Here is a 13,260-nt window from a genome sequence, read left to right on the forward strand (position 1 = left end):
GAGCTGTGGACAAAGATGATATCTTCTCTAAACCTATTGCAAAAGAATTTGGTCTAAACTGAGCCCTACAGGATGTCAACCCTGTTCTTTTTTCGAAATTTCGCCACCTTTAGCAGCACCCTATATATTTGGCTTTCAAATTACACCTGCTGTTGTTTTCATTGGTGAAAACAGGCCTGCTGCCGCCCTGATAGCAATCAACTATGCTATTATGGTAAACTATGCTAATCTTCAAGACTCCTCCAGAAAGATTCTTATGGGCAACACATGCTCAATGTCAAGCATAACAATCAAAGAAAATTTGCATAAGGCATAGAGATGATCATGCAATAAAATGGACCAAGCCTACATGCATGACAACATTACTATCACATGATAAAGCAGTTAGTATTACTTACCATCGAAAATCCAGCTATAGTAAATTGTCCACCTGGAACATAGTCATTTGCTAGGACATTAAAAGCAACTGACTCATCTTCCCACACAGAAATGCTGTCATTATTGGCTTCAGCAAAATAATCCCCTACAAAATAACTTTTAAGCAAATATCAATCATCAAATCAAGTCTTGCTCAGAGTACATGAATTAAAAGACGAAAACTGGCTTTGTTTCGTTTGGTTCTTTGCCCATGCTAAAGGTATAAGAACCAATTGAATTTTAATAATAGTTTCCTGTGATGTTTCTTATTCTTTTATTAGATAATTCACTGTATATATTTGGAATAAAATTAGGTTCATCGGATGAAAGTTCAGATAAAGGAATAATACTTTTTTCTTACCACTAAAAATAGTAGAAAGGTCAGTGTCATGATCAAATGACAACCAAATCTCTCCTTATTAGGTGAGAAGCTACACGTCCTGCATAAGTCCCAAGATATAAATAGATGGAAAGCGTCCACATGGGCAGATACCATTTTCTAAATAAAACCTGTCAACGTTGACCTGCCTTTGAAACTATTTAAATACAACCTTCTTCAGATTTCTGAAATAAACTGTGACAATGAATCTCATGAAACAGAGAAAATCCATGGACATGATGTGCTCTTTTAATCATTACTTTCTATCAGCTTAATGCCAAAAAGTCCAAAGCCTGTCAGTCAACTCCTATAACTTAGTGGATAACCTGATACTGTCATTCCCATAACATAGCATAAATTATAGTTTTCATTAAGAGGACCTAGTAGATCATTCATCCATTCAGAAGATAATAAAAATTACTTATACAAATGTTATTCATTAGAAATTCCTCGAGTTACAGAGGGTACCATAAGATGGATATCTCAGCTTATAATCATTGATCGATGAGGATTCAAAATAAGGAAAGTTTAGCGTAACTTTAAGCAAAGTAGGTCAAAAGAAGCTGAATCGATTCATATTAAATAGAAAAGCAAAATTGCTTACACATAACAGGGCTGATTATGAATCTTACTATAGTTGCTTTGTTCGCTGATCTCAAATGCGAGATCAATAAAGCGAATACAAACTTTGGGAAAAATATCGACTAATGTTCTTTACTAAAAATTTAATAATGCTAGTCTCAGTTGCTTGTTAAACTGAGAACATGTGAAAGAAACAGGCAACTGCTCAAAGATGTTGATAATATCAGCTGGGAGTCTTATTATTACCATAATATTCCAAGACCATATATTAAGATGAAAGACAAGCATCTCAAAAACTCGGAGAGTTACTGGTCGTAAAAATTTCAGCAGTACTTGATAAGGCAACTAGTGATAGTCCTTTCTACAATTTAGCCTGGGACCATATTACAGGTTAAAATATATTCCAGCCATTGAACTTTGACAAGAATGGAACAGTTTGTAACTGTCTAAAGTAGGAACATAGTGAAAGCCAACATACATTTGGAATATTATACTCATTTTAAATTCCCATAATGTTCTTGTTATAACTGAAAAAAGAACTTATGGTGGTAAAAATGGGGCATTTGCACATGAAAGCAGAGAAATGTACTTCAAATAACACAGGCTTGGCAAATAACTTTCCTTTTTGAGATAAAGGTGGACCATGCTCCCTTATTCAATTAATAAGCGTATAATGAAACAAAAAAGCAACAAATATTGGCCGCACGAAGCGGGCAGACAAACGACCACTATTAGTTGAAGTTAAAATATCCACAAACTGACCAACACGAATTTGGCAGACAGCTTATGAGAAAATAATTTATTCATTAAACTCGCTAGATATCCACTAAATTTAGAGTCTACTTGCACAGTTAAACTGCCATGTGTTATATGTTTTTGTATGCCATGTGTATTATTTACAGTTTGAAGCAGAAGATAACATGTTAAATAGGGACGATTATAACACCGCAGTCTTATTGCACTAGAATTACTCTGTCTATTTTCTAGCTAAAATTCGGTCAGTCTTATAACAATTTTGTTTCAAAAGTGTCTGTAATGGAACTTACTTTCGTACACTTGGATTTCAAAAGGGCAAGGAGCCAAGGGCTTATCCTCATATAAAATGCACATATTGTAAGCACCAAGAGCTCTTGACATGTAGTAACCAACATAGGATCCATCTTTATTGTCTACAAAAGCCCATGTCATGAAACTTGAACTGTTTGAAACTTTAATATCAAAGCTTAGTTTTGCTTCTTCTGACGAGACGGGGTTCAAATATGCATCGAGTAATTGTACAGAGATCATGTTTCTCATGAGTTTCCCGACTCTAGACGTAAAACTGAAGACACTTGAAAATGATGTGTCAACCATGCCTGCAGAGATTTCAACCCACTCATTAATGTGTTATACATTTCAGAAAAATAGCAACTCATAGGTTATCACTATATTAAAAAAAAAAACCCTAAAACAAGAACTTATTTAGCTTGAAGAGAAATATAACATTAGGGAAGACATACGAGGTTGCACCGCAAATGAAAAAAGAAACCATAACAGAATGCAATTAAGAAAATTAGAATTCCTGTTATGAAGGTCTTACAATTATCAAGCTTAATTTAAACACTGGCACAGCTCCTTTTCTTGTGCTTAATCCCTAGCATGTGTTCCATATAAGAAAATATAACTTTGTCTTTGAAAAAGGAAAGCAAATAGCAGATAGTATGATTGGATCGATCGAACCGCTTAAGTATTGCTACAATCAGGTAAGAAAATGAAGATGATATCATAGCTATGTCAAAATTTGCAAGTTCGGACAAGCATATAGTTACGTAATCCAATACACTAGAAGCCAATTAAGCTTTGCTGAATATATCCTGTTCACATCAAAATAATTCAGAAACAACTATAGCATAAAAGATAGGAATTCATTTCATAAAATTGGTTAGCTTGCATGAACAATTCATCACTAGAAACCTTCATGCCTGAATTTCAATAACAGAGCACCAAACATACTCAAGGTCTGATAATGAGAGAATCACACAACTATTTAGCTCAAATCGATTCATCAACTTCTTGTCATTTGACAACATATCAAATATAAGAGTACATAATAAGTAACAAGACACCATAATGTTAAAGAAAGTATTCATGCAAGTAAAAACATTGTCAATGGACAAAATTTATATCTAGATACTTGCAATCATGCAACCAATATATGTTGTAGCAGGAGGAGTGCAGATATTCTCTTATACGTCCAAGTAGGAATCACCCAATTCACAATTCTGCTAAAAAGCAACTACGTAAACAACAACTTACCTAGGTTGTCAACAATTTTAGGCATGTAAAATTTATTCGAATTAAGCAACAAGCATAGGTAAGCTGTTTTCAAAATTGTAAATAGCTCAAAATTGACCAATTAATCGAATAGTTTCTTAGATGTAGAATTTTGGCTAAAAATCTACTACAGCAATACATGTATAACTCTGTGTTTTGTGCGTCATATCATGAAGACAAAAAACAAAATGTACACGTCTTTAGAAAATAAACCATGAGGTCACCATATTAAATGTTTCATTAGAGCCTATCAACTCTCACTCCAAATGGCTCCTTTCTTTTTAGTTTTTGTACGCATATTCAATTGAATTTCAAATGCATGCATTTGCACATGCCCAAAATCTAATTCTCATCCCGTCCGTGTGTGTATGTGCACACGCGCATGTGCATGTGGGCGAGTATGCGGTGCATGCAAGTGAGTGTGTAAGCATTTGCGTATTTGCCTACAAATTTCTATAGTTTGCGTGTTATTATATGATGTGTATGTAAAACTTACATATATAGTTAAATACAAAAATAGATTCATGTGAGAAATTTACTACTCCCTTGGTATGATAAGTACAATAGGTGCAAAGATTTATTTGGCGAGTACCTGGAAATACTGTCATCAAGTAAGGATGGCCATTGTTTAATGCAATATTTCCACAAAGCACCCATATTTCATATTCTCCAGATTTTTCAGCAGTATATGTGATGCTATACTTACTTGCCAGAACTGATGCGTTTCCAGCAAACTAAGAACAACAAGATCAAATATCATGTCAGCTCCCTACATAAGGATAGCTACACTCAAAAGCAGAAGCATGAAATTCCTTACAGGCCTATCTTCATCAGCTGGCAATATAGAAAGAGATTCCGTACGTCCTTCCAGTAAAACTGGGCTTGGTGCTGTTCCTGGTATTTGTACATGTAAAGTCAATAATGCCATATATGTACTCTGAAGAAGAAAGAGAAGATTCCAAAGTTCTCACCGTTGGTATTCCTTAGAGGCCACATCACTGGATGAATAATAAATGTGCTGTTCTTACTGAAAATTTGTACTTGTAGCCATTGTGCCTCAACTGGAGAAGGGTTGTGGTACAGATCTTCCAAATAAACAATGAAATGAGACATTCTACCAGAGATAGAATTCGCTAGCCCAGATCCGTTGACAAAGCTATTTAATCCATGGCAATAACCTGAGCAAAGATGCATTTAATGGAAGTAAGCAGAAAGCTTGTTAAAACAGAAACATAAATTCATACAGATTAGACAAAGTGCAAATGGAGATTAATGATAAAAGTATGTACTATAACTAAAACTAGGAAAACCAAACACCACATGGGATCAAATTATTTGTGCCGGTGAAATTATAGTACGATTCATATTTATTTTCAACTGAGAAGAACAATTTGATAAATAACTACTCTAATTGTGTGCAATTGAGATTTTTATATGCACATCTCACTTTTGCCTCAAGAATATGTCCTTAAATTCCAGTTATGTTGATACAGATGACAGTTAGTGAGTTAGGATCTGCTGGAAGAAGGTCCAACGAATTAAGTGTTTCATGGTCTCAAATCTGATAATCTGGGATAGGCTTAGGCATGAAAACCAACTCCCAAGCCAGGCTTCAACTAATCCTCCAGCAGGACTCTGCTTGTCATCCGTCCTACCTTATCAAAACTCCCGAAGTGATGGAAAGCAACAGACTCAGGCAAATTTCTGCAAATTATCCAAAATTTCAAAATAAACATACCTATGAAGACAGTATATTGATAAGGCATATTAGAAATGCTCTCATTTAACTTGGCATTGAAAATGGTGAGCATGAATTCCCCAGGTTCTGTTACGGAAAAAGAAAGCAATTGAACTCCTTCTGACACCTCTTGGAAGAACAAGTCGGCAACTGGAACAGACAAATTTGTAGCTTTGTGAACAACTCTAGCATCAAATGCATATAGACCTGGAACGGAATTACCAAACTGATCTTTCTGGTGTATAAATATTTCAAGCTTTGAGAAAATTTGCAAAAAGCTTGCTCCATATTTCCATCTAGCCAGACTATTGGTGATACTTATGGAACCTGTAACAAGGTAGATAAGGCGTATTTAGATTAATAATATAAACAAATAAAGGTTATTGGAATATCTCAATGAATGGCGGATAACATCTAAATAAATAAAACAGAGTGCAATTTTGTTGATACAACTGTTACTTGACCAACAGCATCTATTGAAACTACTTCAATTGTATCCAGCTCCAGCCTTCCAAGTCTCAAGATTTTAAAATAGTTTTTTTGCACATTGTCGCATGTTGTGAGACTAATCAATTTAAGACAATAACAATAATGAAACATTTATCCCATATTTGGGTTGTCAACATGAATCCTTTTCTTTCACTGAGCTCTGTAACGGCCACATTTTGAGTTATTTTCAAACTGCAGCACGTTGGGACAAACCTGGTGCCCAATAGAGCAAGTTCCCAGCAAATAATAGAGCAGAAGTAATAAAATGAACACACAGATTTACGTGAAAAACCCCCTAAATGAATTTGCGGTAAAAAGCACGGGTAATGATAGAAGAATCCAATATGAGGAAAAACATAGGAGTTACAATCTCTCTTTTCAAGAAGAAACTCTCTCTATTTTTCACTCTTTCTCTCTCCCTCTCTCTTTCTTTTCACTCTTAATTGGAAACACTGGGATGATCAAAACTTAACGCCAGGAAGAGCTATATATAGGTGAGTTTGTGGTAGGTGAGCACTGTTACTACAGTGTTGCTACAATAATATTTAGTGGGTCTGCGGTTGGTGATTCTTGTAGCGGGTAGGTGATCGCTGTAGCTGGTGATTCCTGTAGTGGGTAGGTGATTAGTGTAGCTACGGTAACTTTTCATCAATCTCCCACTTAAAAATTTGATTGAGTATTAATTATATCTTTACATCATTCTTTCTATCTTATCATCTTCATGTTGCTCACATCTCCGACAAACCACAAGAGGATCGATACTAAATAAATTTATCAGTATTGACTGTTTTTGTCAAAAAGTCTGCTAGATTATCTTTTGTATGAATTTTCTGCATATCCACTGTTCCTTCTTCCACTTTCTCACGAACGAAATGGTATCGAACTCGAATGTGTTTTGTCTTTGAATGAAAGGCTGGATTTCTTGTCAAATGTAAATCACTCTGACTGTCACAAAATAAAGAAAATATTCTTTTATTCATGTCTGAGTTTCTCCAGCACCATCTTCAACCATATCGCCTTTTTACAAGCTTGTGTAGCTGCTACATATTCTATTTCTGTTGTTGAAGTAGCTACAACTAACTGCAGTTTTGAAATCCAACTTACAGTTCCGTCAGCAAGTGCAAACACAATAGCCTGTGACGAATTTGCTATTATCACGATCAGTTGCATAATCAGAATCAACATATTTATTGACAATAAAATCTGATCTCCCATAACATAATATAATATTTGAGGTTCCCTTAATGTATCTTAGGATCATCTTTACAATATTTCAATACTCTTTACCAGGATTCGTCATGTATCGATTAACCACTCTCACTGCTTGTACAATGTCTGGTCTTGTACAAATCATAGCGAACATTAGACTTCCCACTGCAGATGCATACGGTACTCAAGACATCTTTATCCTCTCTTCTTCACTACTAGGACTCATACTGAAGAATAACTTAAAATTAACAGGAAATATGGTAGAAATTGACTTACAATCTTGCATGTTAACGTGCCGCAAGATTTTCTTTAAATAATTTTTCTGAGAAAGCCAAATCTTCCTATTAATTTTGTCTTGGTAAATTTGCATAACTGGAATCTTGTTTGTAGATCCTAAATCCTTCATTTAAAATTTTCTAGCCAATTGCATCTTTAATTCTTTGATCCGATATTTGTTGGGGTCTGCAACCAACATGTCGTCAATATACAATAATAATATAACAAAGTTATTTTTACCAAGCTTATTGAAATATGCACAAGGGTCTGAATTAAGTCCGTTGTATCCAAAGTTCATGATGAATGAATCAAATCTCTTGTACCAACACCTCAGTGTCTGCTTTAGTCCGTACAGAAATTTGTTCAATCTGCAAACCAAGTTCTCTTTTTCTTTTTCTTCAAAACCTTCTGATTGGAGCATGTAAATTTCTTCTTCAATATCTCTATGAAGAAATGTTGTTTTCACATCTAGTTGTTCTAGATGTAAGTCAAATATAGTGCTCATAGCCAGGATTATTCGAACTGTTATAAGTCGAACTACAGGAGAAAATATTTCATTGAAGTCAATAGCTTTTTTTTGAGCATATCATTTTACCACTAATCTAGCATGATCTTCACTTGACCATCGCCATTTCACTTGATCTTATAGACCTATTTATTTTATATGGTCTTTCTTCATTGTGATAGTGACACAAATATCCAAGTCTTATTCTTATGGAGAGCTTCAATTTCTTTCTACATTGTTACCATCCATAAAAATACATCTGTGCTATTTATAACTTCATAAAAAGTTAATGGCTCTTCATCCTCTGTTAGAAGATAGTATGTAACATTACTCTCTGTAATATACTCTGAGTGCCAAGTCGGTGGTCTTCTCTCACGAGTTGACCTTCGAACTTCTGGAGTATTGGACTCGACTGGTTCTTGTACATCATGCTCCGGTATTGTTTCAGAAGAATTTGGACCATTTTCTACCTGAACAGCTACAGTATCCGAGTCCTTCCTTGAACTGTTTTCTTTTACTTCACTTTACAGTTGGTTCTCTACAAATATAACATCTTTGCTGATGATAATCTTACAGGCAGTGGGATCCCATAAGCGATAACTCTTAACTCCGTCAGCATACCCTAAGAAAATGTATTTTCTGAATTTTGAATCTAGATTTGTAATTTTTTAGGCATTGTACATCAAGTACACTGGACTTCTAAATATATGAAGGTTGAAATAATCAGCTGGTTTACCAATTCACATCTCTATTGGCGTATTTAACAATATTACAGTTGATGGAAATCGATTCACCACATAACAAGTGATTTTTACTGCTTCCGCCCAAAAGATTTTATCCAGATTTACAGTTGCTAACATTACTCTTGTTCTTTCCAACAGAGTTCTGTTCATCCGCTCCGTCACTCTATTTTGTTGAGCAGTATAAGCAATACTGAATTGTCTTTTGATGTTTTTCTGCTTACAGAATGTAAGAAATTCACCATTTGTGTATTCTCCTCCATTATCTAACCTCAAGCACTTAATCTTCTTTTCAGATTCAAGCTCAGCTCGCGCTTTTTAGGCTTTAAAGATTAAGAACACATCCGTCTTCTTCTTGATAAGATACACCCAATATTTTTTGGAGTAATCAGCAATAAATGACACAAAATACTTTGCTCCTCCCATGAATGTAACTGGTGCTTACCATACATCAGAATAAACTAGTTTCAGAATAGCCTTATTTCTAGAACTCGATATGTTGAACTTCAGCCGATGCTGCTTACTTATAACACAATGCTCGCAGAATGGAAGAGCTATCGAATTGAGTCTAGTAAGCAGCTTCTGATCGGAGAAAATCTTCAAGCCTCGTTCTGACATATGACCTAGTTTGCGATGTCACATCATGGTTTGTTCTTCTCAATGGCTAGTTGATGTCACATATGAATCAGCTTCCTACAGGATTTCTCCCTTAAGCATGTATAAATTTGCAGCAATCTTTTCTCTTTTTATCACAACAAACACCCCTCTAACAATCTTCATGATCATGTTTTCTATATGTGTCTTATACCCGAGCTCATCTAATTGTCCTAAAAACAATAGATTCTTCTTCAAGCCTTTTACATGTCGTACATCTTAAATAGTATGTATTGTACCATCAAACATTTTGATTTTAATAGTATTAATATCAAAAATCTCCAAGGCATGTTCATTGCCCATGAATATAGATTCTCCTGAGATATGTTCATATTTATAAAACCATTCTCTGGGAGGTCATGTGCCAGGATGCTGCTGAATCTAGAAGCCAGACATTAGCAAACATCTTTCTGTTTTCATCAACAATGGTTGCTCCACTATATAAAATTTTACCATCATCTGATGAGCTGACAACGTATCCTTGAGATGTTGATGGCTCTGAAGACTTTTTATCATCGCTTTTCTTATTGTGCCAACACTCCGATTTCACATGCCTTCTTTTGCCACAATTATAGCATTTGATATTCTTCTTACTTCTTGATTTTGATCTACCATGGGTATGACTCCTACTAGAGTCACGTTCCGTTGATCTTTCTCTCGTCACCGATAAGGCCTCCGCTTGTTACAAACTTGTCTGCTTGTCTTGTTCTTAGGCCGATTTTCTTCCTTCAGAATAGCGGTTGCAACGTTGTCAAAGACTAGATTGTTCGTGAGGACATTGTTTGTTAGGTTGATGATGAGCTGATCATATGAGTCAGGTAGACTCTGAAGTAGAAGTTATGCACGTTCATTCACACCGATTGTATGTCTCAACGTTATGAGTTAGGAGAACAGTGTGTTTAGGGTGTTGATGTGTTCGGTTATTGATGTAGATTTCGCCATCCTCAGAGTATAAATTCTCCTGTTTAAGAAGATTTTATTGTGCATTAATTTTACCTTATATAGCTTTGTTAGAGTATCATAAATCTCCTTTGCTTTCTTCTCCTCTATGTTTGACAGTACCCCATCTGCTAATACCAGGTGGAGATTTACAATAACATTTTCGTCCATCTCGTTTCACTTCTTATCATCTGTGATATCAGCTGGCCTTGCACCGATAGCTGCTAGACAATTATCTTTCTTAAAATTAGCCTTTATCTTCAACTTTCATGGTGAGAAGTTACTCATGTTAAATTTCTCAATCTTGAACTTCGTCGTCATTACTTCTACCACGAATAGTAACTTCTTACTATTTCAAGTAAATAGTAAATATATTTATGAATAGTAATCGTATCTGTGAATAGTACTGTACTTATAAATAGTATCGCACTTATGAACAATGTCGTGTTTGTGAATAGTGCTCATCGCCTTCAAAGAGTAAATGATAATCTAATTTATTTTCTGATATAGAGGATCCACTTTTGGTGACAGTCACAGAGTATACGATAAGTAGATACACGCACCCTTAGTCGGGCTCTGATACCACTAGTTAGGATAAACCCAGGGCCTAATAAAGCAAGGTCCTAGCGAATAGTAGAGCAAAATTAATAAAATAAACACAAATTTATGTGGAAAATCTCCTAAATAAATTTAGAGTAAAAACCACAGGCAAAGATAGAAGAATCCACTATGAGGAAAAACTAAAGAATTATAATCTCTCTTTTTAAAGAGAAACTCTCTCTATTTTTCACTCTTTCTATCCCTCTGTCATGCCCCAAGCTCACGGACCCGTTGGCGCGTGCAAGTCGTGGGTTCACGGAGAGCAACTCGTGGGTTGGCTAAATCCACCGTCAAAATGCTAGCACTAGTTGTTCTTGGGCATTGAGTTTTTTTATTTAAGCCATTAATATTTTTTCACGCTAGTCCATGTGGGACTAAAGTGGGGGTATCACAATCATTCCATCTTACAAAGACGACGTTCTCATCGTCAAGACATGACAATTGGCACATCATAGTATCACTATAAGGCGTTGTTTATCTAGATGTAGCTCTCACCGCATCCACACGGTGTAACACTTAGCCCCGTATAACACTTAGCTCCACATTTCCGGCTGATAACTTCTCTAATACCATTTTTCACGTCCCAGATTCACGGGCCCATTGGCGTGTGCAAGCCGTAGGTCCACGGAGAGCAACTCGTAGGTTGGCTAAATCCACCGCTAAAATGCTAGTACTAGTTGTTCTTAGGTTTTTAGACTTCTCTATTTAACCCACTAATATTTCTTCACGCTAGTCCATTATGACACCCTCTCTCTTTCTTTTCACTCTTAATTGGAGACACTGGGATGATCAGAACTTAACGACAAGGAGAGCTATATATGTGAGTTTGTGATAGGTGAGCATTGTTTCTAAAATATTGCTACAATAATATTTAGCGGGTCTGCAGTTAGTGATTCCTGTAGCGGGTAGGTGATTACTGTAGTTACAGTAACTTTCCATCATAACATTTCTGTGGAATCAAAACAAGTTTATTCGATAAAAAATTGGCAGGATACTGAAAGAACTACTCGTATAAGATGCTAAGTGGGCTGCCAAATTTCTAAGCAACTAGGATTTGAAGAACAAGCTTATTGTTAAGTCTAGATATCAGCCAGCCATGCCCTTGTAAAGTTTATAAAATTTAGGTACCACTGTGTTCGCTACAATGTAATGCTATACTAAGTATCATATAATGTAATAGGGAGTGGAAAATAATTAGGAAGAGCTCTGCCAAAATATACTGATATATGAACCATGTAGATATCCTGGCAAAGAATCTATTGACGAGATTGAGCTTGCCATTCACACAAGAAAAGCCTGTTGGAGGATTTGGAAATGTACCAGCTATTGAACTGGATTGCATTTTAAGCTGATGATAAAGAGAGAGAACCCTTTCAAAATAAATAAACGGTACTGTGCAAATTCTTCTTAGATAGAAATTGCAAAAATCATTAGGGTACAGAATGACACAGAATAATAAAAAACATTCTAAAACGGGGAGTATAGTACTAAGCATATGTCTGATGGTCAATTAAGAATATGTCTGATGGTCAATTAATATACAGGCCCATTAGCATATATGATGTACTGCATCTTAATAGCCAGCAATAATATATCATAGAATATCAGGTTCAGGTCAGAGAAATGGCTCTTATAATGCATAGAAAATTCCTGCACAACATGTGTACATGAAGGCAACCATACTGGAAACAAAAATCTTAAGTAGCAGCCAATCGTCCATTCATCCAATTTGCCATTCTGGATCTCATAAATGTAAGCAAAGGCTGACCTCATTTCAATGAATATATCAAGCACATTTAAAGAACACTTAGCAACACTGCCGTTAACCATATTCATATCTCCAAAAATTATTAAATAACATAAAAAGTACACAAAAAATAACAAACCTGGTTTAACCAGAAAATGTAGAGGAGAACCGCTTAAAGTTCGATTATCACCAAACGCATGTAACAAAAGGCTTCCAGAAGTGATGGGGACGAACTCAAGAATAATATATCCATATTCACTCCAACCATTGTTTCTGAAGTCGAGGACAACTGCAGCAGTCCCATTTTCATAAGATCCAGACACCACAAAGTAATCTCCCTTTGGTAGACTAACGGACGAGATATTGTTACCAAATGCATCTTTGGGAATTACCCTCAAATAAGCTTTCATTCCAGCAACAAATTCATTAACAAGGTTCATCCAAGAAACCTCACAAGCAGATGGGTAGATATGCCCTTCAAATAGCATTTACCAATTAGAACTGCATATAAATAAGAAACAAAAAGTATAAAAAGAGTGAATTATTTGTAAATTCAAAATCTCCGTCGATTTAAAAGTAGTGGTATAAATGCCTCCTTAATAACAATGAATTTTCACTCAGAGGTAATTAACTTTGTTTGGGAAATACATCACAATCAAATTTTGGCCTTTT

General features: G+C 35.5%; 1 protein-coding gene across 1 annotated transcript in view; it reads right to left on the reverse strand.

Moving 5' to 3' along the window:
- Positions 232-13,260, reverse strand: part of LOC109842307 (protein GAMETE EXPRESSED 2-like) — a 15,199-nt gene continuing 2,170 nt past the window's right edge. The window contains exons 3-10 of the mRNA XM_020411203.1: positions 12,728-13,063; positions 5,430-5,756; positions 4,663-4,869; positions 4,509-4,585; positions 4,284-4,425; positions 2,425-2,733; positions 399-523; positions 232-345 (exon numbers count right to left, since the gene is read on the reverse strand). Of these exons, the coding sequence (XP_020266792.1) occupies positions 232-345; positions 399-523; positions 2,425-2,733; positions 4,284-4,425; positions 4,509-4,585; positions 4,663-4,869; positions 5,430-5,756; positions 12,728-13,063 (1,637 nt within the window). The remainder of the gene's footprint in view (positions 346-398; positions 524-2,424; positions 2,734-4,283; positions 4,426-4,508; positions 4,586-4,662; positions 4,870-5,429; positions 5,757-12,727; positions 13,064-13,260) is intronic.

Source organism: Asparagus officinalis, chromosome 5, assembly GCF_001876935.1.
Source record: "Asparagus officinalis chromosome 5, Aspof.V1, whole genome shotgun sequence".
In the NCBI taxonomy this organism is placed as follows: domain Eukaryota; kingdom Viridiplantae; phylum Streptophyta; class Magnoliopsida; order Asparagales; family Asparagaceae; genus Asparagus; species Asparagus officinalis.